We start from the raw sequence: 27,207 nt of genomic DNA, 5'->3' as shown, positions 1-27,207 counted from the left end.
CACCTATGGTCAACTAATCTATGACAAAGGTGGCAAGAATATACAATGGAGAAAAGACAGTCTCTTCAATAAGTGGTGCTGGGAAAACTGGACAGCTACATGTAAAAGAATGAAATTAGAACACTCCCTAACACCATACACAAAAATAAACTCAAAATGGATTAGAGACCTAAATGTAAGACTGGACCTTATAAAACTCTTAGAGGAAAACATAGGAAGAACACTCTTTGACATAAATCACAGCAAGATCTTTTTTGATCCACCTCCTAGAGTAATGGAAATAAAAATAAACAAATGGGACCTAATGAAACTTAAAAGCTTTTGCACAGCAAAGGAAACCATAAACAAGAAGAAAAGACAACCCTCAGAATGGGAGAAAATATTTGCAAGCAAATCAATGGACAAAGGATTAATCTCCAAAATATATAAACAGCTCATGCAGCTCAATATTAAAGAAACCAACAACCCAATCCAAAAATGGGCAGAAGACCTAAATAGACATTTCTCCAAGGAAGACATACAGATGGCCAAGAAGCACATGAAAAGCTGCTCAACATCACTAATTATTAGAGAAATCCAAATCAAAACTACAATGAGGTATCACCTCACACCAGTTAGAATGGGCATCATCGGGAAATCTACAAGCAACAAATGCTGGAGTGGGTGTGGAGAAAAGGGAACCCTCTTGCACTGTTGGTGGGAATGTAAATTGATACAGCCGCTATGGAGAACAGTATGGAGGTTCCTTAAAAAACTAAAAATAGAATTACCATATGACCCAGCAATCCCACTACTGGGCATATACCCAGAGAAAACCATAATTCAAAAAGACACATGCACCCCAGTGTTCATTGCAGCACTATTTACAATAGCCAGGACATGGAAGCACCCTAAATGCCCATCGACAGATGAAGGGATAAAGAAGATGTGGTACATATATACAATGGAATATTACTCAGCCATAAAAAGGAACGAAATTGGGTCATTTGTAGAGATATGGATGGATCTAGAGACTGTCATACAGAATGAAGTAAGTCAGAAAGACAAAAACAAATATCGTATATGATCGCATATATGTGGAACCTAGAAAAATGGTACAGATGACCAGGCAGGGCAGAAATAGAGACACAGATGTAGAGAACAAACGTATGGACACCAAGGGGGGAAAGCGGCGGGGGGCGGGGATGGTGGTGTGATGAATTGGGAGACTGGGATTGACATGTATACACTGATGTGTATAAAATGGATGACTAATAAGGACCTGCTGTATAAAAAAATAAATAAAATAAAATTCAAAAAATATAAAATAAAATAAAGCCCCAACTCAACCAAGGTGACCACACTGGCCCCCTTGGAACTGAGTCATGTCCAAAGTTGGTGCTTAAGTTGGTTGCATAAGTGTTTATTTTTTCTCTTTTAGTTTAGCTGCAAGTGGTCCCCAGTTCTCTGGGAGATGAGGCCTTCTGGGCATCCTGCACCAGATGCAGAGGCACCTGTCACTAGTCTGGATCCAGGGACTCAGGACACTTAACGCACTGGGAAGAGATGTAGGAATGCAGGGTCACAGTTGCAGTCCTTCTATGTATACTTCTTTTCTCCCCCAGTTTTACTGAGATATAACTGACATATAGCACTGTATAAGTTTAAGATGTACAACATAATGACTCGGTATTTGTACATACTGCAAAATGATTATCACAATGTTTAGGTAACACATCCATCACCACACATAGTTATAATTTTTTCCTTGTGATGAGAAATTTTAAGATCTGCTATCTTAGCAATTTCCAAGTATACAATAGAGTATTATTAACTATAGTCACCATGCTGTACATTAGATTTCCAGAACTTATTCATATTATAACTGGAAGTTTGTACTCTGGAGTCCCTTCGTCCATTTCTCCATCCCCGTCACCTCTGGCTCCACCAATCTATTCTCTGTTTCTATGAGTTTGTGTTTTTTAGATTCCACATAGAAGTGAGATCATCTCACTTAGTATAACGCCCTCAAGGTCCATCCAGTTGTTTCAAATGACAGGATTTCCTTCTTTTACGGCTGAATAATATTCTGTATATGATATATATATTATACATATGTATCATATTTTATTTATCCATTCATCCATTGATAGACACTTAGGTTGTTTCCATGTCTTAGTTATTGTAAATAATGCTGCAATAAACATGGGAGTGCAGATATCTCTTTGGGATACTGATTTTGTTTACTTTGGATATATCCCCAGATGTGGGATTGCTGGATTATATGGTTGTTCTACTTTTAATTTCTTGAGGAGCCTCCATACTGTTTTTCATAGTGGCTGCACCAATTTACATTCCCACCAATAGTGCACAAGGGACTACCTTTTTTTTCATATCCTTGCCAACACTTGTTTTCACTTGTCTTTTTGATTATAGCCATTCTGACAGGTGTGAGGTGATATTTCATTATAGTTTTGATTTGCATTGCCCTGATGATTAGCAATGTTGAGCATCTTTTCATGTGTCTGTTGGCCACTTGTACGTCTTCTTTGGAAAAATGTCAGTTCAGATCCTTTGCCCATTTTAATTAGATTATTTGTTTTCTTGCTACTGAGTTGTATGAGTTCCTTATATTTTTTGGACATTAACCCCTTATTAGATGTGTGCTTTGAAAATACTTTCTCCCACCATTCAGACTTCTTTATTATGCTTATAACATATTTAATAGTAACCGTCAAGTAAAGAAAAATGTCAAAAGTCCTTCCTTATGATCAGATTTTCTCTCATAGGGAATAGCCTCCTTAAGCAGTGCTGTCCCTGAGATTTTGTGGTCTTGATGCAAACTGCTCTGTAATAAAGTCGGTCTCATGGAATCAACTTTCATTTTCAGCGCTTTGAAGAGAGCAGATGCCATCTCATCCATTGGCACATCAGGACTGACAGACATGAAAAAGTTGGCCAAGTGGGCAGCAGAGTCCAAGCTTGACCCCAATGACCCCAGCAATGCCCCTTTGATGCAGCTCATCTCGGTAATGTGGCAGGAGATCTGGACACACACCACTTCTCCACTTGGTGTGATAATAACAGAAATGGCTGGTCCTTGACACACATTTTCTTTCCCATATGTTCTCCTGCACAATAGTGTTTAAGAGCACGAAGCCTGGGTTGAATGACAGGTTTAAATTTTAGCTCTGTACCTACTGGCTGTGTGATGAAGGCAAGCACTCATGCCCCTAAGCCCTGTGATGCCCTCACAGTGTTGTCAGGAGGAAATGAGCTGCTGCGGATCAACATCTACCTGGGCACACGGTCAGTGTGCAGTCAACGTCAGCTGCTGCTGGTGTTGTTACTCTTACCTCTAACCTCTGTAAAACCCCTAAAGAAAAGTTTCAATTTGCCCCTTCTGTGGAGAGACACTGAACCCAGACACTCAGGGTTCCTTGCTCCACATCCCAGAGATGGTAAGGACACGGCTCCAAGTTGATGTGATTTCAGGCCCTGTGGTCTTTCCATCATACCTTGAAGGGCTGATGGGGCATTTTCAGAAATGGTGGTTTTGTTTGTTTTCTTGTTGGATGATTAATTAGATTACCTTTTAGGTTTCACTGAAGTGTTTTTGATATAAATTGCTTGTATCTACCATAACATTCAAAATTCTTCCTTCAGTGAATTTGTAAATAAAATGGAACATTAGTCAGTAAATGATTTCTCTTGGTGACAAATACAATTGCTTTTACTCCCAAGTTCATAATTCCCACAGAAACCTAATAACCAAGTAGATGATCCAGAAAGTGGCCATAGCAACACATTCCGTGGTCACGTTTCTTAGTTCGAGTTCATCAGTAGGGTAACTATAACCAGGATGAAAACTTTTATTTCTCCCCTAGTGATTCTAAGAGAAGTCCCAAAGCAAGCTTTGGTTTATTCTGACTTTTATCTTCATAAAATCTCCTTCCAACATGATACTTAGTGCATGTTGATACTTAGAGAACTATTAGAAAGAATAAATTATCTTATTTAACCAAAACATTTCTTGCATAATTGGTGAATGAGTAAAGTCCCAATATATGTCTTCATTGTTTCATTTTTGTTTTATTAATTAAAATGAAAATATCCACCTTAAAAAAAAAAAAGAAAGAAAGAATAGGCCATATTACCTGAAGTGTAGCCTATTCCATAGAAAGCTTTCAAATTATTGATATGTTTCAATGACTAGCTTTAAATTGACAATAATACAGTGCATATGTCCCCTGCATTTTTTTTTTTTTTTCTTTTTAACTATTTGCTTCCCACAGAAGGACAAAACACAGAGTTTGCCTTCCTGACTGGCCTCTTTTTTACGAAGCAGGATTTTCACAGCAGTATCACCTTTCCCATCGCAAAGCTCCATCAGGTCTCTGCTCCCTGAGGAGGAGCAGAGATCTGCCCAGGAGCAGGTTGCATCTGGCAAAGCACTCAGCAGAGGAGCAAGCAGACACCTGGGCAGAGCGCAGCCCACACCTGCTAGTCTCTCAGTGGTGCTGAAGCCGCACTTTCTGTGCCAGGGTACAGGGGCATCGGAGGCTGGTGCTTGGGTCCATCTCTGGTTCACTTTTCTCAGTGACCAAGGCCATGAGGTGCTGTGCAGGGACAGGAGAGCATGGCTGTGGAGCCAAGTGAAGCTGATCAGCCCGACTCTAGGGCCTTTATCTACATTTGTGCATAAAGTCCAAAAGTTATAGTTTAAAAATATTTTAAAATATATTTAAAATGTTAAAGTGTAAAAATATTTAGATATTTTAAAAATACATTTAAAATACATACACTTTATATACACTATGTATATGAATAATCTTATTTGCAGTAGGCACTTGGTAATACACTGATATAAATCTCATATTTTTCGGTCTGTATATTTTCGTGACAACTGTTAGAGGAGCGTGCATACCAAAAATGAACCTTTTAACTTTTATTTCTCTGGAAAAATGATTCATGATACTTTTTATAGCTACTAAATGAATATTAGTAGCTATAAAAGGCAGAGTAGCGTCTGTCTCATTACCATTATATTTTAGTGTATTTTCTCTTTAAATGAAATGATGGATGTTTCAAGTCTCTCTGTCTAAAACTGTTAAAACGTCATTCCCAAAAGCTCAGTGCCAAGTTTCTTTGGGTGAAATCTGCCTGTTATCTAGAGTTTTGTATTTCCTGGTTTTTATAGGTTGCTACCAGTGGTGAATCCTACATCCCTGATTTCTTTCGACTGGAACAGCTACAACAGGAATTTAACTTTGTTTCAGATGAGGAATTAAACAGATCCAAACGATTCAGGCTTCTTGGTCTTAGAAGCCAAGAGGTGCCAGAATTCCGAAATTATAAACAAATTCCAATGTATGACCGAGAAATTATGGAAAAGGTATTCCAGGTGAGAAATTGCCTTATTTTATTATTAATAAAATAATAAAATATCTGCTGTGCCATTTGGTATACTATTATGTATGTATTTTGTTGTTGCTATGTTCTCAGTAGCAATATTGGTTCCTCTTTTGTAGTACTTTACATAACCTTCCCGTTATGTTTCTTGAATCCAATGTTTAAATAATATCTTTGTCTCAGTATAATGACATCTAAACTAGGAAAACTTAGAGTTGTAGGGTTGAAGAGTCTCTTGAGTGTTAATGTGGCAAAGGATTGTGCCTTAGTCAGGAATTCAATGCCATTTTAATCCAGTAAGTATTTACTAAGCACAAAGCACGGTGGTAAGCACCGCAGGGAAAATAGGTGGGTAGGATTTGAGCAGCCTTGGGGCGGGGGGCCAGGAAGGAAGTGGGGAACAGTTCTGGGCACCCTAGACAGGCAGCAGGATGGACAAAGGCTTGGCAGAGGAGGGAACGTGGCGGGCGTGGGAGCAGGGAGCCTTTGAGGAGTTACAGGTAATAGGCTTGTGTATATGGCGCAAGCCAGTGAAAGCCAGCCAAGTCTGTGTTTGATGAGGTAAAGGGAGAGCCATTAGTAGTTAATACCAGGACTGTATGATTTTTCATGCAGAAATTATTCTGGGAGAATATTTTTGGTTATTTGGTTCTTTATATTAGTTTGGACTTGTGATTATAAGTGATAAAAACCCAATTTGAACTAGCTTATGAACAAAAGGGAGTTTATTAGATAATGAAATCACAAAATAGAGTTAAACATCTAAAACATGTGAATGACAGGAGTTCATCTGCGTCTCAAAGACACCCAACTATTGCCAGGCCCCTTCGCCATCCTGTCTGGGCTTCCCTCGGTATGGTGACTTCATTTTCCCCCATTGTAGACAGATTTCTCTATTTGATCACTTGGTCACCAATATCATCCAAGTTCACGTCTAGTAGCCTCAGCCAGGAGGGAGAGGTGTGTCCTCTTGTCCCGAGTTTAAAAATCTTGGGGACAACTTTTGAGCCACCCAGCTGGGTTAGGGGCCACCCTGGGCATTCAGCTGTGACCAGGGAAGGAGTGAAAGGGAACATGGCAGCTCCCTAGGGACCCCATGGAATTTTATTGATAGAAAAAAGAGAAAAGTGCAGTGGCCTAAGAAGACAAAGCCAAAGGCAGCCATTCCTCTCCTTCAAGTAGGTGACCCAAGTCAGCTGCAGCCAGACACTATTTACTATTTCTGTAATTGCTTTACTTGAAATATAAAAGGCAAAAATTAAGCAGGGGCTTTGGCCCTGCTTAATTGTTTGGGTGAGCTTAGCATCTTGTTTGGGTGAGCTTAGCATCTTGAACTACAGTGACTCTACTATCTCTATTTCTTTCTGCATGAGCATTGTAACTTGTAATTACAGATTTCTCTTCTACTTATAAGGCAGTTCAGTCAACTAACTCCAAATCCTGGATACTGCATCAAAGATCAATTCTGAACCAAAAGTTCAGAAGGAAGCAGAAGGAACATTTAGAACCATAATTTGTGACTTAAACCACATGTGATAAATAATTCTCTAATCTCAAAAAGGGCATGAGAGAGTACTGGTATTTTAGAATCATAAAAGTATGGCTTCCTTTTAATTTTAGGACTATGAGAAACGGTTACGAGACAGAAATGTAATTGAAACCAAGGACCACATAGATACCCACAGGGCCATAGTAGCCAAGTACCTCCAGCAGGTAAGGAAAACCATTTTAAACAGTCCTCATAGGGGAAAAATAGTCAACATCCTAAGGTTGGAGGAGGGAGGTCTCTATTCTTAACCCCTGTAGGCTTATTTTCTCATAATTACAGATTAAAATTGATTAACAGCTATCTTCAACTTTGGGACACGGTTACTTGGTTCTCCTTTGTATTAGCTTGGACTCATGATTATAAGTGATAAAAATCCAATTTGAACTAGCTCAGGAACCAAGGGGAGTATATTCAATGAGGAAACGCTGAAAACACTAGGATGTGTCTCAGTTTATTATCAGTGGTTATCTTAAGAGGGGGTATCATTACAAGGGACTTAACTTTCTAAGTCATGATTTTTTTTTTAATATTTGAATGTTTGCATCTTATTACCTTTGTAATAAAAAAAAGAAGTTTTATAAACGACATACTAACTGCCCTTCTGCACTAGAAAGTCAAAATATCCTTTTGTCCTTCCTTCCTTTAATTTAACTTATAAGAAACGCCCTAGTGGCTAGAGTACATTTTTCTCATCCGATTGATCTACCCTGTAGCTCACGTATAAAAAAAAAAAAAGAATATTTATGACATTTAAGAGGTCCTCTATTTAAAGAATAATTAGGTAGCAAGTCAGTTTGAATAGGGGAAGAACTTCAGAATCAGTTCTGAAGTGTGTGTGCTTCGAGACGTGTCCTATTTTTTGTAGTTGTTCATTCATTCATTCAGCTAAATTTTACAATCTTATCTGCCAGGAATTTTTCCAGGTCCTGAGAATATAGCAGAGAACAAAACAGAATCCCTCTGCCTTAGGGAGCTTATGCTAGTGAGGAAAGCTGGATGATTTACAATAGGAAGAGGTCAGAGCTGCGGAGAAAAGTAAAGGGGGTCTGGAAAGCTGCACTGAGGTGACATTAGAGCAGTGAAGTGTGCGTTCATAGAACAAGAACATTTTAAATAAAACATATTTCTTTCCTCAGGTTAGAGAATCAGTGATAAATCGTTTTCTAATTGCAAAACACCATTTTCTTCTTTCGGATTTGGTAGTAGAAGAAGCAGTTCCCAATATCAGGTAAAAAAAAAAAAAAAAGAGAGAGACCTTTTTGTTATTTCTTTTAAAACTATTTGTATTGTATTAAAAATTTCATGTAAATATAAGATTTTTATCAGTGTATAGTGTGCATTTGGGCCCCTAATAATACTGGAAACTGGTAAAGCCTGATTAACACCTAATGTTACACTAGTTGGGGCGTTTCTGTTAGAACAAGTCACACGAGATCCTCTCCATCACATCCAGTGGACCCCATCTCACCTCCCACCACCTCCAAGTGAACCTCACCAGCCTTGGCTATCTTCTCGTTCCAGTCACATGAAGTTTTGACAGCATCCCCTCCAACAGATCATCCTCCTGCTTTGCTCACCTCCCTATGCCGGGGTCTCCTTTATTCTCCCATCACAGGGCAGTGGGGGTGGCCGAGAACTTGCCCACTGAGATTCTGGATGGCATGGAGAGGTCTGGTTCCAGCACCACAGCTGGGAGACACAGAGCTGCCATGTGTTTGGTGAGGGGCAAGGGCAGCAGGGAAAAATGGATATTTACATAGAAGTTGGGAATTGACTGTGTTTATTTGCTTGATTGTCTCCCTATCACTTAGAATAATCCTCAAATGGTCTCAACTCGAGGTGGATGCATGAAAGATGAAAGAGAACTTTCTATACTGGTGGGCTTGCACAGTCTATTAACCTCATGACCCTCCCTGTGATTAAATCTCTTGGTCTCCTGAAAAGGTCATTTGCTATGCATGTACTTCCTCTCCACCATCAAGTTGGCAAGGAGACAAAAAACTGTGCAATCCATGGCAGCCCCTTATTTGGCTTTGCCTCCATCCTCGTACAGAAGGGAGGCTGTGCCCACATAAATTCATGCAAACCCTCTCTCTTTATTCCAGGCCCAGAGTCCAGTCATTGAATGTTTTTTTTTTTTTTCAGTCATGAAAATTATACTTTAGAATAGATGATGATTTTTCATGCTGTTTTTCCATTTCTTTTCTTTCTTTTTCTTTTTTCTGCTTTACTTTCTGCATTAAGTTCTGAAGGCTCAGGGTATGTTCTTCCTTCTTTTAATTCTGGTTTGTTCTTGGCTTTAAATTAAAATGTTTCTGTATATAATGGTCCCAGCCACCAAGGTGCTCTCAAGCTGACTGTTAGGGGGGCAGCAAAGTCTCACGATAGGAGGCACCTCTCTGAGAGGGAGAAAGTATTGAGAAAAGAAGGGTTGTGCCATGTCACGACCCCCAGCAAAGGTTTCTCTCCGAGGTCCCCAAGTTTGGGTTAGGTGGCTGTCCTGGCAGAGGGATTAAGAAGATGAGCTGTAATTTGTAACAACATGGATGGACCTTGAGGGCATTATGTTAAATGAGATGAGTCAGGCAGAGAAAGACAAATACTATATGATTCTCACTTATACGTGGAATCTAAAAAAAGCCAAACTAATAAAAACAGAGACTAGAATGTTGGTCACTAGGGGTTGGGGGCGGAAGAAACTGGGGAGATGTTTAAGGGTACAAACCTGTAACCAGAAGATAAATCAGTCCTGGAGATCTAATGCACAGCATAGTGATTATAGTCAGCAATACTGATTATAAACTTCAGAGTTACTAAGAGACTAGATCTTAATAGTTCTCACCACAAAAAAAGAAATAATAGTTATGTGAAGTGATAGATAGAGGTGTTGGTTAATGCTACAGTGGTAACATATTGCCATATATAAATGTATCAAACCAAGACATTGTACACTTTAAACGTATACAGTGTTATATATCAATTATATCTCAATTAAAATAAAAAATAAGTTAAAAGGTACAATAAATCAAAAAAGGAGACTTGCAAAAATGTAAAACAGTGTCACTCTCCTGATACTCTTTGTTTTGGAAAGGATAGTTATTTTTCATAATTTTATACCATGTTAACATGTAATGGGCTTATTCTTGCCTTAAATGAGTGAATGAATAAATATATGTAAATATTAAAAGAAGCAGCAGCTGGGCTGTGTAGTCAGGGTGATCTGATCTTGAACCCCAGCTCCCTCTCCTCCTATTTAGCAAATTCTGTCACCTCTTGGAGCCTCCAGTTTCTTCATATGAAAAATGGGATAAATACACTCGTAAGGATTAGAAATATTATACGTAAGGCACCTAGCACTCCGCTTGAACCAGAGAAGTGCTGGTAAATGGTGACTCCTCTGTGCTCTGTGGGACGGAAGACCTTGGGAAGCAACTGGGAACAACAGCCCCCGGAAGCCCGTTGGAGCCGTCATCTCCCCGGCTGGCATGTGTGTCTTGGAAAGAGGGCTCCGGTCCAGCAGGCCGCCTGGGCAGCGCTGATACTCACAGGGAAGCAGAGCAGCGTGAGGGTTGCCGGCCCGAGGCCGGCTCTGCGCCGCTGGCTTTGTTCTGTGGTTCTTGGGCATAGTCATTAACGTCAGCTTCCTGATACAAGTCACAGTTGTGTTTCTGTTTAGTCTCTGGGGAACAATTAAGTTATTTTCTCCATGGCCCGTTCTCCCCCGTGATTCACCGCGTCGCTTTCATCTTCCAGGAAGTGTTAACGGAGGTCATCTCAGTGAGAGGTAGAGAGATGTGAGAGGGGGGTCCCCCTGCCCCGCCTCCCCCTCCCTTCCTCCTGTCTCCATCCCCTCCTTTCTCCAACACAATCACTGGCATCATAATCATTGCCGTTGCCCCAACAGTCACTACGTTAGGGCATCTAATGCTAGACCAGTGCCAGCGTGCTCTGTACACACCTCCTCACAAAATCCTCTCAACAACCCCAGGAGGTAGGTATTTCCATTTTGCAGATGATGAAACAGAGACTTCAAGAGGTGAAATAATTTGCCCAAGGTGAGCAGGATTCACACCTAGTTTTGCCTAACTCCAGAGAGTGAGGTATCCCTGGAAGGGCCTGAGAAGGCTGTGAACATCAGCTGCCATGTGAATGCAGCAGGCTAATGAGTGCTCCAGGGGCCCAGGAGAGGGAGCCCCCCTTCGGGCTGATGCGGCTGGGCCTCTGGGGAAGGGAAAATAGTGGCCCTGAAAAGTGGTAAAACTGCAACCAAGTGGGTGGATGAGGAGGAAGGTGGAAGGAGGCATTCAGCGTGCAGGACTGGCATGAGGGAAAGCGGACAGTAGGAGAGCACAGGCCACGTTTGAGGGGCTGGTGGATAAGCAAGGCAGAGAGCCAGCAGGAAGTACAGGGAGGGACCAGAACATGAGTTTCATCCTGATTGGCAGCAGCTAAAATGAATGTTAATAATCTACACAGTGGGCTCTCCCCCATCTTGGGAGAACTTCTTGAAAAGACAAGGAGTTTTTCAGGGGCTTGTGAGGGACCTTGGGGCAGCGTTTGGGAAGTTGTCTCAAGACTTTCCAGATCTTTCTTTTCCCCTAGCATCCTAATCTTGTTCTGTAATCATTAGCATTTTGGGCCTGAGCCTTTTCAAGCTGGCAGAACAAAAACGACCACTGAGGCCAAGGAGAAAAGGTCGGAAGAAGGTGACAGCCCAAAACCTGTCCGATGGAGACATAAAGCTGCTGGTGAACATTATCCGGGCTTATGACATTCCAGTGAGGAAGCCAACGACAAGGTGGGAGCCCGCCGAACAGCCCTGGGATGGAATGTGCAGGATCCAACCTCTTTAGAGCATGTTCACTCTCGTTTTTAACATAGTTGTTACTCTGTGGGGAACGAGGGCAGGGATGGGGGGGGAGGAAGAGGGTTCTTGATGAAGTCAGGGTCCTATTGGTTGCAAGTAACAGAACCAAATCAGTCAGTTTAGGGTAAAGAGGGGATTTATTGGGAATATCTCATAGAACTCAAGAACAAGAGGTACAGCCAAACTACATGGTAGACAGTAAAGATTAAAATGGCTTCTTCAGAGGCCCCATTGTCTCTCTTGCTTGCTTCGCTCTGTGGGTTTGCTTCATTCTTCTCTGTGTGATGGAAGTGGTCCATCCTGTCAGGGTACCACCCACCAGGTGTCAGCTTCCCAGGAGTGAATCTGAAGGTCCTAACTTGGGTCAGGTGTTGATCCATGTCTAGTCACCTACAGTCAGAGAGGCAGGTCACAAGGACCTGTCCTGAAGATGGGGGGACACTTCTCAGAGAAGTGGGTGAGAGCTGGGCAGATACCCAAAAGGTGTATATTCTAGATTCTGAAACACATGTTTGAGCACAAAACTGTGACTTCTCTTTTATCTGCTCAGAGAAGTGAATTATGTCTACTGTATTTCATTACATCGGGGCAATGGGGAACCCCTCCCCATAGGTAAGGTGAGCCAAAGTTTCTTATCCCCTTAGAGAACAGAGATGGAAGGACCAAGAATTACTTCTCTTTGCTGGTGCCCTTGTCAGTGTAATGAGGGAAACTATAATTTAGTGTGCATTCACCGTGTTCTAGGCGCCATGCTAGGTACTTTCATTTATATTATTTCACTTAACTTCTCACTACTATTACTGTCTCCATTTTACAGAAGGGAAAATGGAAATGAAGGGAGCATAAGTGGCTTGCCCAAGGTCATCCAGCTCTCTGATCACAGAAGCACACCCCGCTAGCCTCTGGCATCTTTTGCCCCTAGGGTCTTCCCTTTAAATTATCCACCCCCTATTATTTTACCCTACTTTATTTTTCTGCTGACTAACTCTTCCACCCATTGCAGAACATCTGATCATCACCAGCTATTCTCAGTGTTTTGTTATATGTAAATGTCCATTTAAGTTCTTGAATCTGTGCCATAGCATTGCTTCCTTAAGCCACAGCCCAACATTCATCTTGATTGCATTAAAGCTTAACTGTGGGGTGAAAAGCTGTTTTTTTAAAAAAAGATATATAGGTGTTTCTCTTATTTTTGGTTTCCATTAAGTTTTTTAAGAGTTAAACCAATTCATTCAAATAATTACAGGGAAGCATAGTTGATCCTATATGTTATACATTTCAGTGTAAATTCATCAAGTCAGTTCAAATATCAACTCTTGCACTAAACCCACGCAAATCTTAACCTTCTACCCTTGCAACTAAACTAAATAGGATTTTTCAACTCCTTCTCTGCACTCTTATGGCCCATGCCCACCCCTCTAATCTAACATATATCCCACTATATTGTGATTATTTGTTTATCTAGTTTGAGCCGAAGTTTATCTTATTTGCCTTTGCAGCCCCAGTGTCTAACACGGGGCCTAAAATATAGTAGGTACTTAACAAGTGTTTGTGTAATGATGTAATTGACAGTGTTCCAAACAGGAAAAGGTTTTCTCTGGCAGCTGTTGTGTTAAATGTTCTACTTTCATTGCCTGATAGTTTGTCTGAAACCCTTTCTGTGAAAAGGTAAAACAGTCTGGTGGAAAAAGACAATTTGTCCTTTGCTAAGCAAATGAATGTGAAATACTTGGCAAACCATAAAATTCAAAACAAATAGGCAGGGGCTTCCCTGGTGGCACAGTGGTTAAGAATCCGCCTGCCAATGCAGGGGACACGGGTTCGAGCCCTGGTCCTGGAAGATTCCACATGCCGCAGAGCAACTAAGCCCGCGAGCCACAACTGCTGAAGCCTGCGCGCCCAGAGCCCGTGCTCTGCAACAAGAGAAGCCACTGCAATGAGAAGCCCGTGTACCGTAACAAAGAGTAGCCCCCGCGCCCCGCAACTAGAGAAAGCCCACACTCAGCAACAAAGACCCAATGCAGCCAAAAATAAATAAATAAAAGAAATAAATTTATTTTAAAAAACCGAAAAACAAATATGCAAGTGGGTTGTTGGGATGAGGGGGAAGGTATCTGGGAGAGGATCTCTGGACATGACCTTCATTTCTTCCCTTAAGAATGGCAGCTCAAAAGGGAAAGAGGGCAAGACTCATAGATCCTAACTCAAGCTAGGAATCCCTGACCACCTTTCCCATGGATGCTTGGCAAGCCCAGAGAGAGATGTCTTACCTGGGATACGTAGCTCATGCTTACTGGAGAGCGCATGTTCAAAGAAAATACAGTGGGAAAGGACCAGAATTGGATGGAGGCAGGGCAGGCTGGTTAGGAAGCTCGGGATTCTGCTGCCTGAGAGGGATTGAGCTTCTCAGTTACGGGGGGAAAGGCACCCATGAGAGAGCAGAGAGAAGAGGTCCCTTTCCTCTCTTCCAGCCAGACATGCAGGCCTATGGATGAAAGTTGGGAAGGCTCTCGTAATCACTAGGTGACTGAGGAGGACCAGAGCATGCAAAAAGACTTCTGAAGCATCAAGAAGCTTAGAGAGTATGTCTGTCACCATAGCCACCAACACCATACAGCTTTGGAGAAACCGTCTGCAAAGTATATAATTCGACTTTGCATGTCATTTATTTCTTTCATACATTTTCTCTCCTAGCAAATTCCAGCAGCCATCGAGATCTTCAAGGACTTTCAGCGAAAAGCATGCTGCTTCCCCAGCCACACAAAGCCCAACCCACAGTGCTGACTACCCCCTCGGCCAGGTGAAATACCCCAGTGCTGGATCTCCACTTAGAATCTTGCCCCTTCTATTTTTAAGAATTGCCTAGAAAGTTCATAGTCTGTTTTCTGCCTAGTTTTCTTTGGAAACACACTATTTAGAAACATATTTTACCTCTGTTAGGATCGAAATAATTCTACTAACTGTTACAGACTCTTTGCTCTTGATTTTAAGGTTTTAGTACGTCCTTTTGTAGAAGTTTCATTTCAGCGAACAATTTGCCATACAACTACAGCTGAAGGTCCAAACCCCAGCTGGAATGAAGAACTCGAACTTCCATTTAGGTAAGCATATTTTCCTCATTCTACAAGTGACTCCAATCAAGAATAAAATGGGAAAATATCTAACTTCTGAAACTTGGGTTCATTGTTGGGACACCCCACTCCTCTCCAGGCTCTGGCTTCTTACAGCCCAAGCTTCCCAGTCCCTCAGTCCCACAGCCCCTACACTGCTTTTCTTTTCTTCCCCATCTCCCCAACTCTGGAAGCTTTAAGTAATTTTGAAGCTCCCTAGTTCCCATAAATTAAGCTTTCTCCCTCGTCAGAAATACATAGGCATTTAAAATTTTTGATGAAATGATTTTACATATTTAAAAGACTCATTATTTCAGATCTTGAAGCAACCCAGAAATTATCTAGTCTAGTGCTCTACTTTTATAGAAAATAAACTAAAACCTAAAGATGGAAGGTGACTTGCTTAATGCCAAATAGTAAATTAGAGACTGAGCAAGGGTTAGAACTAGTTACGTCAGAAGGGAGAAACAGATACCACTCTTATACATAGTACAAGCAAAAAGAATGAGAAAAGTTAAAGGCAAATGCTCAGCAAAATAGATGCAGTAGCCTGGTCTCGAGCCATGCCATGGAGAGGCCTGCTTGGGCCAGGTCTGGCTGGACTCAGAGCAGGTGGTGTTATAGGAGATGAACCTCACCCCTCCCTTGCTTTACTTATCTGTGGATAAAGTGAGTGGGAAGCAGGGACCATCCAACCAGCCACGTAACAATAGGAGGTTTATGACCAGGGAATGGTCTGACAGAGAAGCACCTTCCAGAGCCCAGCTGCTTAGGAAGTCCACATACCAGCACCAATATCAGCTGGAGACCTTGTCTGTAGCCCGTCTGCTGAGCCAGCTCAGCCCTGGCCAGCTGGCTCCTTGCAAAGCTCACCATGGTTGGGAGATGATGTGAGGCTCACCAGGACAAGCCAGCAAAAGGGTTTGTCTCTCTGCACGGAGCCTGCAGTCTATTGCCTTGCCATTTGAGTATAGGTACTACGTTACAGGGTCTCTGTGCTAGAGAAATCCTTTAAATGAGACAACTGCCATTAGTCCTCCTATCTATGCTCATATTCAGGTATTTTTCCAGTTTGGACATTTGAGTACTCATTATTTCTCTTTTGCTCTTTTCATGCTCCCTGATCATGGGTGCCCATTTGCAGGGCCCCCAATGGGGATTACAGCACCACCAGTTTGCAGTCAGTGAAAGATGACGTGTTCATCAACATTTTTGATGAAGTTCTATATGATGTCTTAGAGGTAAGTTCACGTTTTTGAGAAAGATGTCTGTATTCATTTTCCTATCCTCTACCCATCGTGTCAGTCCTGTCAGGGAGGAGAAAATTTCCCCTTACGCCTGTGTGTTCTTTTGGCTGGTCTAATAATTAAATTGACACAAGACAGATTAACAGGGGAAAAATAAACAACTTTTAATTTTGTATGTACAAAGGTCTCATAGATACACGATCTAGGAAGTGACCAAAACAGACAGCTTTTACACCTTTTAGACAAAGAAACAATAAATTTGTGAAGAATTGACAAGACATAGATGTTTGGTTTTGGGTAAATTAGTAAAGAAATAACAAGGTTTGTTTGTACAGCCTCCTCAGACCTGGATTCCCTGTCTCTGGTGATAAGGATGTCTCTCTCTCCCCCCAGGTGCAAGGAGGGCACCTTTCACACAGGAGATTTATTTCCTGCTTTCTGCAGACAAAGGAGGGTCAGAGTGTTCTTGCACCAGCTGCTTTTCAAGTAACTTGAATTCAAAGTAATCCATATGCCACTTTGGCATATTTGGGGGCAGCCTGCCCTGAGCCCCATCAATCCCAAAATTTGGAATGTTTGAAACCTGACCTGTATAAATGGGGAAAGAAAGAAGGGAGGAAGAGAACCAGCTTTTTTATTTTCAACTTGACTGTCTGCTATGATCCAGGAATTGTACTAGGAGCTTTTTATACATTGTCTTAATTTTAAAATACCCCTACAAAGTAGATTGTTAAATCCCCAATTTATTGATGAAGAAACTGAGGTTCGGAGAAGTTCAATGACTTTCCTAGGGTCACAGAGTTATTAAGTGTCTTAACCAGAATGTGACTTAGATCTGCTTAACCTAAACCTACCGTGCTTTCAGCTAAAATCCTGCTGCTTTCCTACTTCCTATCCGGAGTTGTTAAACAATTATTACTTCCCACCCCTCCTTTAGGACGACCGTGAAAGAGGAAGTGGAATCCACACCCGTATTGAGAGACACTGGTTGGGATGTGTGAAAATTCCATTTAGCACGATATATTTCCAGGCAAGGGTAAGCATCGAAAGTAAGAATTTCACAGGAATAGGGAACTGCTCTATCCATTTTTCCTGTTAAAGGTTTTTTTGTGGAAGTATACCCTTAACACTGAGAGAACCTAAGTGCAAGGCCACTATTGGAAAGATAAAAATCACTATATAAAGCCATTGATCTTCTGTCATATTTGCATGACTTATTAAAACATCTATCTTCCTTACAGTTAGTAGTTAATGTACAACTTTGCCAATCTGAGAATTTTTTAACTTTTAAATGAAAGTGAAGAAGGTAGGACAAAGTAGAAACTTGTCAAAAATGACAAAAGTGGAGTGGATAGATGCCTGAAAATAACGTGAAGAAAACAACCAGGCCAGTTGATGGCCCATTTTAATCAAATGCTTTAATGTTTCCAGAGTCCTCAGTATTTCAAAAATGAAAAATGGTTGGTAGCGACTTGCTCAACTAAAATACCATTCTTCAGAGTTTAACAGTTTTGCTTAAGGGGATCCATTAGGTTAACAATTCTTGAATGGCATAGTAGCGCTAATCTGAGACAGTTAAAGATTCTGAAATGGCTTTAATATCCCAGTATTAAATCCATAGCAACAGGAGGCTTTGAGCCAAAGACTGTGTTAATCTCACACAGCTACAGAGGAAACAGTTTAAATCCACATGTGATGACCACATAGAGCAAATGCCGCCTGGGTCACAGTCTCAAGCACGGCCAAGAACAAAACTCAAGTGTGAGAGGCTTGGATTGGTTGGAATTTCAAGAATCATTTGGAATTGCAATCCTCCCTAGACCAAAGGGACTGTCTACAGGTGATGCTGCAGCTATATGCATGCCAAAAATTTTACATTTCCCACTTCGAATAGATTTGAAATGAAAAAAATTTTAAAGAGCACATCATTTTGCAAATCAAACTGCCCATGTTATTTGACATCACATTTGGAAGGGTACTCAGAAGTAATTACTCCAAACTCCTTCTTGATAAATGAATCTCCTTTACTATATCCTAGTAATACCCATACTCTCTAGAAGTAGGGACCTCACTACCTCATAAGGTAGCTTGCTCTCTTTCCAATATCTCTGTCATAAATTTCTTCTTTAATCTGTGCCATAAGCTAAATTCCTCCCTGGGACCCCCATTCATAGGTCCTGGTTTGGAGCTACACAAAACAAGGAGACTCCTAATTTGGTAATAATAATAGGAATAACTATATTTATCAGGTGCATAGTATTGATATATACCATTTCTAGCTAGTTTATATGTCACCTTAATTAAACCTCACAACAGCTCAATAGACATTATTATCCCCATTTTATAGATGAAAAAACGGAAGCCTAGAAAGGAAAGTAACTACTCAAATCCCAAAGTTTACAGCAGATCTGGGATTCAACTCTTACCAACTTCCAACATTTTACATTGGCTTATCCTTGAAGAAGGAGATTGGTAAAAGTAGAGAGACCTATTCAACTTCTGAGTTTATACGTCTCAATATTGCTTTTGAGAATGATTTTATCACATTTGTCATTTTAAAAGTTTTGTCTGATTCCAAAGCTCACGCTCTTAAATGAACCGACAGGGGACATTTGACAATATCTGGAGACATTTTTTGGTTGTTGCAACTAGTAGGGGTGCAACTGGTATCTAGTGTATTGAAGCAGGAATGCTGCAAACACCCTACAATGCACAGGACAGCCCTCCATAACAAAGAGTTCTCCGGCCCCAAACATCAACAGTGCCCAGGGTGAGAGACTCTGTCTTAAATTCTTACACTTCAACTATTTGGAGACAGTGTCCATTCCCTCCTGGCTCATCTATCTATTCTACAGACCATATGTGCCCAGTTATTTCAGCTGTACTTTATACGGCACTGTATTTATACTCTTCTTCTCCTTGTACCCTCTCATCTGCCTGGGTAAAGGCTTTGGGGGAACTCCACCAATGTAAAGAGGAAAATAAATAAGAGCTTCCTTCATTCCTCTCTAGAGGGCATATTCACTGAAATAAAGATTGGATTCTTTGAAAATCTGTGAATTTCAAAGTCTAGCCCTGAGTAGTTTTGTAGTACTAGACAGTCTTCCATAAACTTACTGTTGCTTTGACTACAAAGGAGTAAAAACTTCTGCCTTTTTGAACCTCTACATAATTTAGGTCATTTTATGTAAGAGGCTTGTAATTCGTTCAGCCTACATTTATTGAGCACCTCCTGTGTATACAAAACACTGCGATATACTGGAGACAGGTGATACAAAAAAAGAGCACAATACAGATTCTATTTGCAAAGAACAATTATCTAAAAGAACATGATAAATATGCACACAACAGTGAAGTCTGGCAGAATGTGTCAATGCAATAAATGAAAGAAGCAAGTTGTATGTAAGGCTGGTGGAGATAAAACAAATCACGAAGGAGATAACATCTGACCTGAGCCTTGAAAAAATGATTAAAATTCTAAAAGGTGGAGATGGGAAGCTGAGGCATCCCAGAAAAGGGGACTGGCTGCCAGCTAACACTTATTGAGCACTTATCACAGGACAGGCATTTTTCTTAGTGTTTTACATCTATTAATCCATTCAGCATACATAATTACCCTACAAAGTAGATACTATTATTATCTCCTTTTTACAAATGCACAAGCTGAGTCACTTCGAGTTTAATCCAGGATTTGAACACAGGCAACCTAGTATTGGAATCAACTTGCATAACTAGCACATGTTCTGCTGAACCAAGCAAAGAAGGCAGGGAAAGAGAGAGCCCTTGCTGTGACACCTTAAGGAGACAAGCCTGGAGAGACGGGGTGGGCCCTGAATACAGTCTGAGCAGTTTTTACTGAATTCATCAGATGATGAGGAGTTGACACTTACCTTTGAACTTCTGTTGGAAAATCACCAGGATGTTTACAGAATTGTATTTTCTTCACAGATTGATGGGACATTTAAAATCAATATTCCCCCAGTTCTTCTGGGCTACAGTAAGGAGCGAAGTGTGATTATTGAGCGGGGTTTTGACACTGTCCGAAGCCTGAGTGAAGGCTCCTACATCACCCTGTTCATTACCTTGGAGCCTCAGCTGGTTCCCGGGGAGTCGGTTCGAGAAAAGGTAACTGCGTACTCTCTGGAATCGCATGTCTGACGCGGACGGAACCTGAGAAATGCTTGCTAGGCCATGCTTTTATAAAGTTGTACTGAATGGCACAGGGAGAGGTTTCCTTACTTCAGTATCCATTCATTACTCTTTCGGTTTGGACAGAATGAAGGTTAGAGAACAGCTGTGTGGGTTTGTACTTCAATGAGTCAATAATTAGGTCAATCAGCAATTTAAACTTTTAGCAAAGCAAAACAAATATAAACATGCTCTACTTTTAGAAGAATTTTCTCATTGGGTAGAAAATGAAATATGAAAGTAGAAAAGCAGATTGCTTTATTATCTTGACACTTACTGGCAAGCGTGCTGAAATGCATTTCTAAATCTGACCTCAAGTCCCTGGTCACGTTGTATATTGAATCAATTCATAGGATCATAAAACCAGGTGACCTTCAGGGGTCACCACAATTTACTTCAGTGCCTTTGGACAGAAACAAGTAAGTATACGCACAAGTACTCTAATTTTGCACAGCTCTAGAGAAAAAGAATTTCTAGAACTTCTATTTGTTAGCAACTGCTTCCCAACCTTCAGAATTGGGAGATACTTTCTTAATGTAACATACTTGTGCAGCATTGATGCATACTGCCCTTATCAGACTTGGGAGAAAGATTGATCATGACCTCTTATTATTATAAACTAATACAGTAATGACAACCACCACCACCACCACCACCATGTGCTGAGTTGTCACTCTGTCCTGAGCACTCTATCAGACATTGACATGTGTCCTCTCTCTGAATACTCACAGTTGTCTTGTATGGTGGGTCTTCAACTAGGAGATGAGGAAAATGGGGCTGAACTGTCCAAGTTCACCCCGGGGAAGTAAATGGCAGCGCTAACAATTAAACATCTGTCTGACTTTAAATCATACATATTCAACAAATATTTACTGAGCATCTTCTGTGTGACAGGCATTTTTTAGGCACTGGGAATACAGCTGCCTAAAAAAGCAGGTAAAAATTCCAAATTGTTAACTACTAAGCTATACTGCCCAAATTATTATGCTGACTCTTTATCCACTGTAATTAAGACTCAGACGGAGATGGGAAAAAAATGAGCACATTCCTCTGTTTCTTTTTCACTATTACAGTTTGGGTCACAGAGAAAAATACTATCACTATTTCCTACTTGCAAGGCATTTACAGGAAAACATGAAGGACTGTTGGAAAAACAAATCTATGAAATTCAAATTAACCTTATATGCTAGCCTTTGTCACTAAAGCTGTGACAAATATGTTCTCCAAAAAACATGTTAGAATATATACATTTCAAAATATTTCTAGGAAGGGAAACATGTTCAGAATGCTTTTCTTCATGTACAAATTCAAGAGAAAGTCAAAAAGCATGTTTACACAGAAAAATGCTCCCAGAGAAAAGACGATTTTGCTAGTTCTATGTATTCTTAACAGAAGCAAAAGCGGTTAGTACTCCACCTGGAGATGAGCTTCCAAACCACGGGAGAGCAGTCTGTGACTGGGGCTGAAAAGCTGAAAAGCTGAAAACCAGAGGTGCCTTTGCACTTGGCCTTCTTCCCAGGCACTGACCTCCTACTGCAGGAGTTTTAAGGGTCCTATGGCCTTCCTTCCTTAAAATGAGATATCTAGGCTGTCAGCTGCTGCCTTCGGTGGCTTTTTACTGCCCCGCTGTGGCTGTATGTGGCATTTCTCTCAGACCTCCAAAATGAGGGCGTAAGAAAACGCCTCTGGAAGGCAGACTCTGCTGCTCCTTGATAAGGAAGACTTGTACACTGACAGGATCCTGGCGTCCTAAACACACAGTGGCAGAAAGGAGAGAGAAGCTCTTGCCCTAAATAGTAGGGACCACAACCTGGAATTGTTTTTCCACTTAACAGCAACTGCCAGGATTAGCCCATTAGAGTCTTCCCTCCACCATCATCCCATGCTGAACCATTCCATACAATTTTTTAAAGATATTTACTCATGGAACTGTCTAAAAAATCAGTAGCAACTCCTGAAACTCTTAACACCCCCTACTTTACTCTGTCTCGATAAAAACAAAAGTTTTTTAAAATAGATTATGTCTGTTTATGAAGTCTTCCTTTTATTCCTTTTCTTTTTTCTTTCTTGCTTCTGATAGATGAGTGACATGCTTAAAAATGTACCAAGCATCTTGTTTTACTATTCATCAGCCAGTAGTTATTAGGTATTAATTACCTGCTTCTGTCCTCTGCCACCTTATGGAAGCTGCTGGGTCCCAATGTATGTGTGATCCCTTGGCAATGAACTACAGATGTCTGCAGTTCATGAAGAATAACTACCTTTATCTTTTGGCCCATTTCATTTTGTCAGAAAGTTTCTTATTTAGCTCTGAATCAGGAAGTCACATGTCTGAATGTCACCTGCATACTGGGAGCTACCTCCACTGTTTCCACGTCCATAAAATCCATGAGCTGCTTCTTACATAAACAGTGTGGCTGGGACAATTATTTCTCGTCAGTGGAGCTGCCACAGTGTAGGTATTCAAAGGGAAAATAAACCCATTCAGTTTTCTGTAAATATTTACATTAACCTAGAAGTTAAAGAATTGAGCCAGTTAAGAATCTTCCAAATTTCATGTTGAATCTAATTGTGAATCTGTCAGTTCCACCTTTATTTGTTTCATAATAAACGACCCAAATCCTTTTAGTATTTAGCTTTTGCTTGGCACTTCTTATATTACCAACATGGCATACTACCCTTAAATTACGGTTTCAATCCATTAAATGGCATCCTTGTGGTCTAAACAAGTATTAATGATCATTAATAGATACCTATTAAATGCTTATATTATGCATGCTCAGTGCAGAGAAGAACACAAAATGACTGAAACATGGGCCTTGCTCCCAAGAAGCACTAACTACAGAGTCAAAATACACAGCAGAACATCCAGGTCCAAGTGGCAGAAAAAGTTTTATACATACTTTTTTCAATTTGGAAGTAGTCAGTACTGATTCAAGATTTTTACTGTTCTTTCTGGACACTGTCTATAGCTGCCTCTCTTTAATGCTTCCATAGCATACGGTGTCTATCCCTACAGGATCTCTGGTCAAGTGTTTCAAGAACCTGATTGCTTATTAATGTTCTCCTCCAGACTAGAAGTTTCTTGAGGGGTCTGTTTCATATACATTTATCCAGACTGCCTAGAACCCTTTAGACTTTCAGCAAACGTCTTTCAAATAATTGGATGCATCTGTAAATTAATGAGTTTAAAAGAAACAGGGATGAATTCAAAAGGGCGCTTTTCTTCACACCACCCTTGTTTCATAATTCTCAATCTTTCTAAAGTTACAATTATTTATACCCTAGAGTCTGCATACATCCATACCAAAGTCTTGTGAGCTCACCTTTTTCATTTATTTATGTCTTCATCATACCACCTATTCGGTAGCTACCGTGTCTTGGCACTGTGCTGAGTAGGTGGTTATAACAACGACGATGATGATAATGTTAGGATTCAGATGTCAGGGCACATCCCATGAAGAATATACAGGCTTTTGGAAATGCCTCCATCCTATCTATCCGCCACAACCGCTACCTCAATTTCTGAGGATACAGCAATCAAATTAGAAACAGGAGCCACAGTCCAGCTCCAATATAAGAGAAGCCAAGAACAATTCAGTATTCTAGATCCCATTAAAAGTCATAAAAAAGTAACGGGATGTTCTCTGTGCTCTCATTCATTCATTCAACAACGTTCGTTAAACACTTACCATGTGCCTACTATGTACTATGTACTATGTGTGTAGTAACCTTGATACTGAAGGTAAAAAACTAGATCAAAACAAAATCCCTGACTTCAAGAATCTTACTCTATGAGGGAGACAGAGTAAACAAATATATCAGCAGTTTTAAATGCTAAAATAAGTAAAGCAGAGTATGAAGGGGACATCTAGATGTATTTCCCTCCTCGAACACAAACAAACAAAACTTTCAAGCACTGCCTAGAATGTAAATCTTACCTAAAAATTGATTTTCTAATATAATTTTGAGTTTGTCTTAAAATCCTTTGAAATGTAAGCAACGATACATAAATTTTGATACTAAACAACAAAAATCTTGTAGAAACATTTAAATATCTGCTCTTTTCCATGCTACGTTTCAGCAATGGCTTGAAGGAAAAATGACACCCTATGTCCAGAGACAATTGAAATCTGTTCTGTTTCAGCTGCTTTGAGTTACTTTAAAAAGTCTGGGAATTGGCTTATCTTGGATCAGAGAACCACTTAAAAAAACTACTATACATTTGACGTTTCGAGTTCTGCTTCCTTTTACCTTGAGACCCATTACTATTATTTAGTACGTTGGTTATGGATTTAAAACTTTTTAACACAACCATATATACTTGTAAATTTGTTGTCCTTCTAACATGAGTTGCTTTACCTTTGCATTTGAGATGTTTGATTTCTGAGCCCTCTCCCCTCTAAAACCAACATCAAAATACACATAAAACTATTGCTTGGTCTCATCAATCAGAAGTAGTACATCATAGTTTAATTTTTATATGTTGCTTTATTAATCCAATAATTTCCATATGGCTGCTTGCCTGTTGACTACTTTCTTTCAATGCTGGTGAATATATTTTAAGTGTTTAATGAATCCATCTAATTTTTAAATTATAAATATAATTAAATAAAGCTTCAGGAACACTGGGGCCTGACAATTTTGTAAGGGGGTCACTAAATCATACTTCCTGAAGCACACATTGAGTTCACGTTGACTGTGGGATCTGAACAGGTTCTACTGTATCTCCTGTAATGATATACAAACTCCATGGAGTCTTTATTTTTGAAGTTTGATTCTCAGGAAGATGAGAAATTGCTTCAAGCAACTGAGAAGTTTCAAGCTGAATGTGCCTTAAAGTTTCCAAATCGTCAGTGCCTGACAAGAGTGGTTGACATTAGTGGGAAAACCGTCTTCATTACTCGTTATCTCAAGCCTTTAAATCCTCCTCAGGAGCTCCTTAACACTCACCCCAACAATCCACAGGCAACAGCAGTAAGTATTTCACAGCCAATCGGTGTTGGTGCTAAAAAGGTTTTAAAGTTTCAGTATATCGCCCTCTTAATTACCATATTTCATAGTACCTAGGATAGTAACTAGATCAAGATCATTAATGATTAATGATTAAAACTCCTTTAGTGCCATGAGGCTTACTTTCTTTAGAAAAGTCTGGAGGTACCAGTGAGGATAATAATCCTTAGTCCATTCTTTCAGGGAGCAATTAATTATTGAGTGCTTACTGTGCCCCTGACATTACATTGGCTGCTGGAAAACTAAAATTTGGAAGATGCTCTACACTTTTACAATGTCTTATACAAACATGTTTACATTATGTATTCTCTATAACTCTGCTAGAATTTGAACCTAGGCCTCTGACTTAGAACTCATGCACGTTCTATTATACCAAGATAACTACTCAGTATTATATTTAATGCTGTAAGCATCATTAAATTCAAATTAAGCAAAAATTATTTCCAAGCTTTAAGTATGTATAGCATGTAGGCCATCCCCGTAAAGCACATCCATACCAGGCCATTAAATACTCATGCATCATTCTCTGCCTGCAAAGCACCATACCTATCGCAATCTCACATGAACAGAACTGTACGCTGAATGGGCTATTCTTAAGTGGACAAGGTAACCCATAACTGTCTTTGGCGAGTGGGTAGTACAGAGAGTAATTGCTGCTAGTAAGTCATTAATTTAGTAATTTAGGAACAGGGTAATGATATGCCTATTTGCAGATATAGATATATATAAAAAAACCAAATAAACATTGTGTTCTACATTTCATTTACTTTTTTTATTAATCAATTTTTATTAAAAACCTTAACAGGGACTTCTATTCTCTCTAGCAGAGTAGATGTGCAGAAAACTTCTCCCAGTAGAGAACACTTAAGAGTGATGAATAAAATATTTAAAACATGTTTTAAATCATGACTGAAATAGAAATAAGATGAGGAGGAAAACCCAGAGACAGGAAACAACAGGAAAGCAAGACTCCACAAGGGTGAGGGCTTGAAATAGTGTTTGCTCTGGGGTCACCCGTAATTCCTAATGCCAAGAGCTGGGTTTCAATGGGCCTCAAGGTTGCTGGAGATGGGAGGTAATGCATGGTGCTGGAGCATTGGGTTAGAGACTCAGCCTCGGAGCTGGGACCCTTGAAGTGTAAACTCACTTGTAGGTAAACTAGGAAATACCCTACCCTGCAGAAGAAAACCTGCCTGTCTCAGCCTTGACTCTGGATGGAAGAGAAAAAAAAAAGTCTCTCCTAAGAATTCCTAATCACTAAGCTGTACTTATTCACACTTGGGACTGAAATTTACACTACCTGTAGGACCTCAAAAAACTTCAATCGAAATTTAATTTCAAAAATTCCCTGTTGGTAATGCCCCTAAGTCCCTGTCAGAGCAAACACAAATTCTTCTAGGAGGACATCCTTTAAACTCAGCCTCAAAAAAATTCCACAGAAAAAGTTCCAAGCAACATGAACATATACCAAAATAGTGTCTATTCTTCCTGTTGTCTCTTTGCTGTAGGAAATCAACAAATGCCTTTGTCTCTGTTATATTTGTGTCTACTACCACAAGGTAAAGAACAACAGAAGCAATTTGCATTCAGTCAACACAGATAGCACTGTATCTTTATTCTTATGCTTTAGATCTGAATAAATTATTGGAATCTGTGCCATAAAAAAAAAAAAAAAAAAAAAACATGAACATATAAAAGATCATCAATGAAGAAATAAGTCACTATGAAGAAGGTAGGAGTTAGCAGAAACAACATTCTGCAGAATCGGGACACAAATTACCAGATTCAGAATATAAAATAGGTATGTTTAATAAGTTTAGAAATCTAGGGAATTGAAAATAT

At 40.1% G+C, this 27,207-nt stretch overlaps 1 protein-coding gene across 3 annotated transcripts in view; it reads left to right on the top strand.

Moving 5' to 3' along the window:
- Positions 1-27,207, top strand: part of CC2D2A (coiled-coil and C2 domain containing 2A) — a 134,320-nt gene that overhangs the window by 90,628 nt on the left and 16,485 nt on the right. For all 3 annotated transcript variants that reach the window (XM_059923315.1, XM_059923314.1, XM_059923316.1), the window contains 11 exons: positions 2,870-3,008; positions 5,180-5,383; positions 7,012-7,104; positions 8,077-8,168; positions 11,571-11,738; positions 14,502-14,607; positions 14,799-14,908; positions 16,062-16,158; positions 17,102-17,200; positions 20,113-20,289; positions 25,126-25,329. In XM_059923315.1, the coding sequence (XP_059779298.1) occupies positions 2,870-3,008; positions 5,180-5,383; positions 7,012-7,104; positions 8,077-8,168; positions 11,571-11,738; positions 14,502-14,607; positions 14,799-14,908; positions 16,062-16,158; positions 17,102-17,200; positions 20,113-20,289; positions 25,126-25,329 (1,489 nt within the window). The remainder of the gene's footprint in view (positions 1-2,869; positions 3,009-5,179; positions 5,384-7,011; positions 7,105-8,076; positions 8,169-11,570; positions 11,739-14,501; positions 14,608-14,798; positions 14,909-16,061; positions 16,159-17,101; positions 17,201-20,112; positions 20,290-25,125; positions 25,330-27,207) is intronic.

Source organism: Balaenoptera ricei, chromosome 5 (genome assembly GCF_028023285.1).
Source record: "Balaenoptera ricei isolate mBalRic1 chromosome 5, mBalRic1.hap2, whole genome shotgun sequence".
Classification (NCBI taxonomy): domain Eukaryota; kingdom Metazoa; phylum Chordata; class Mammalia; order Artiodactyla; family Balaenopteridae; genus Balaenoptera; species Balaenoptera ricei.
This window is presented reverse-complemented; position numbering and strand designations above follow the sequence as displayed.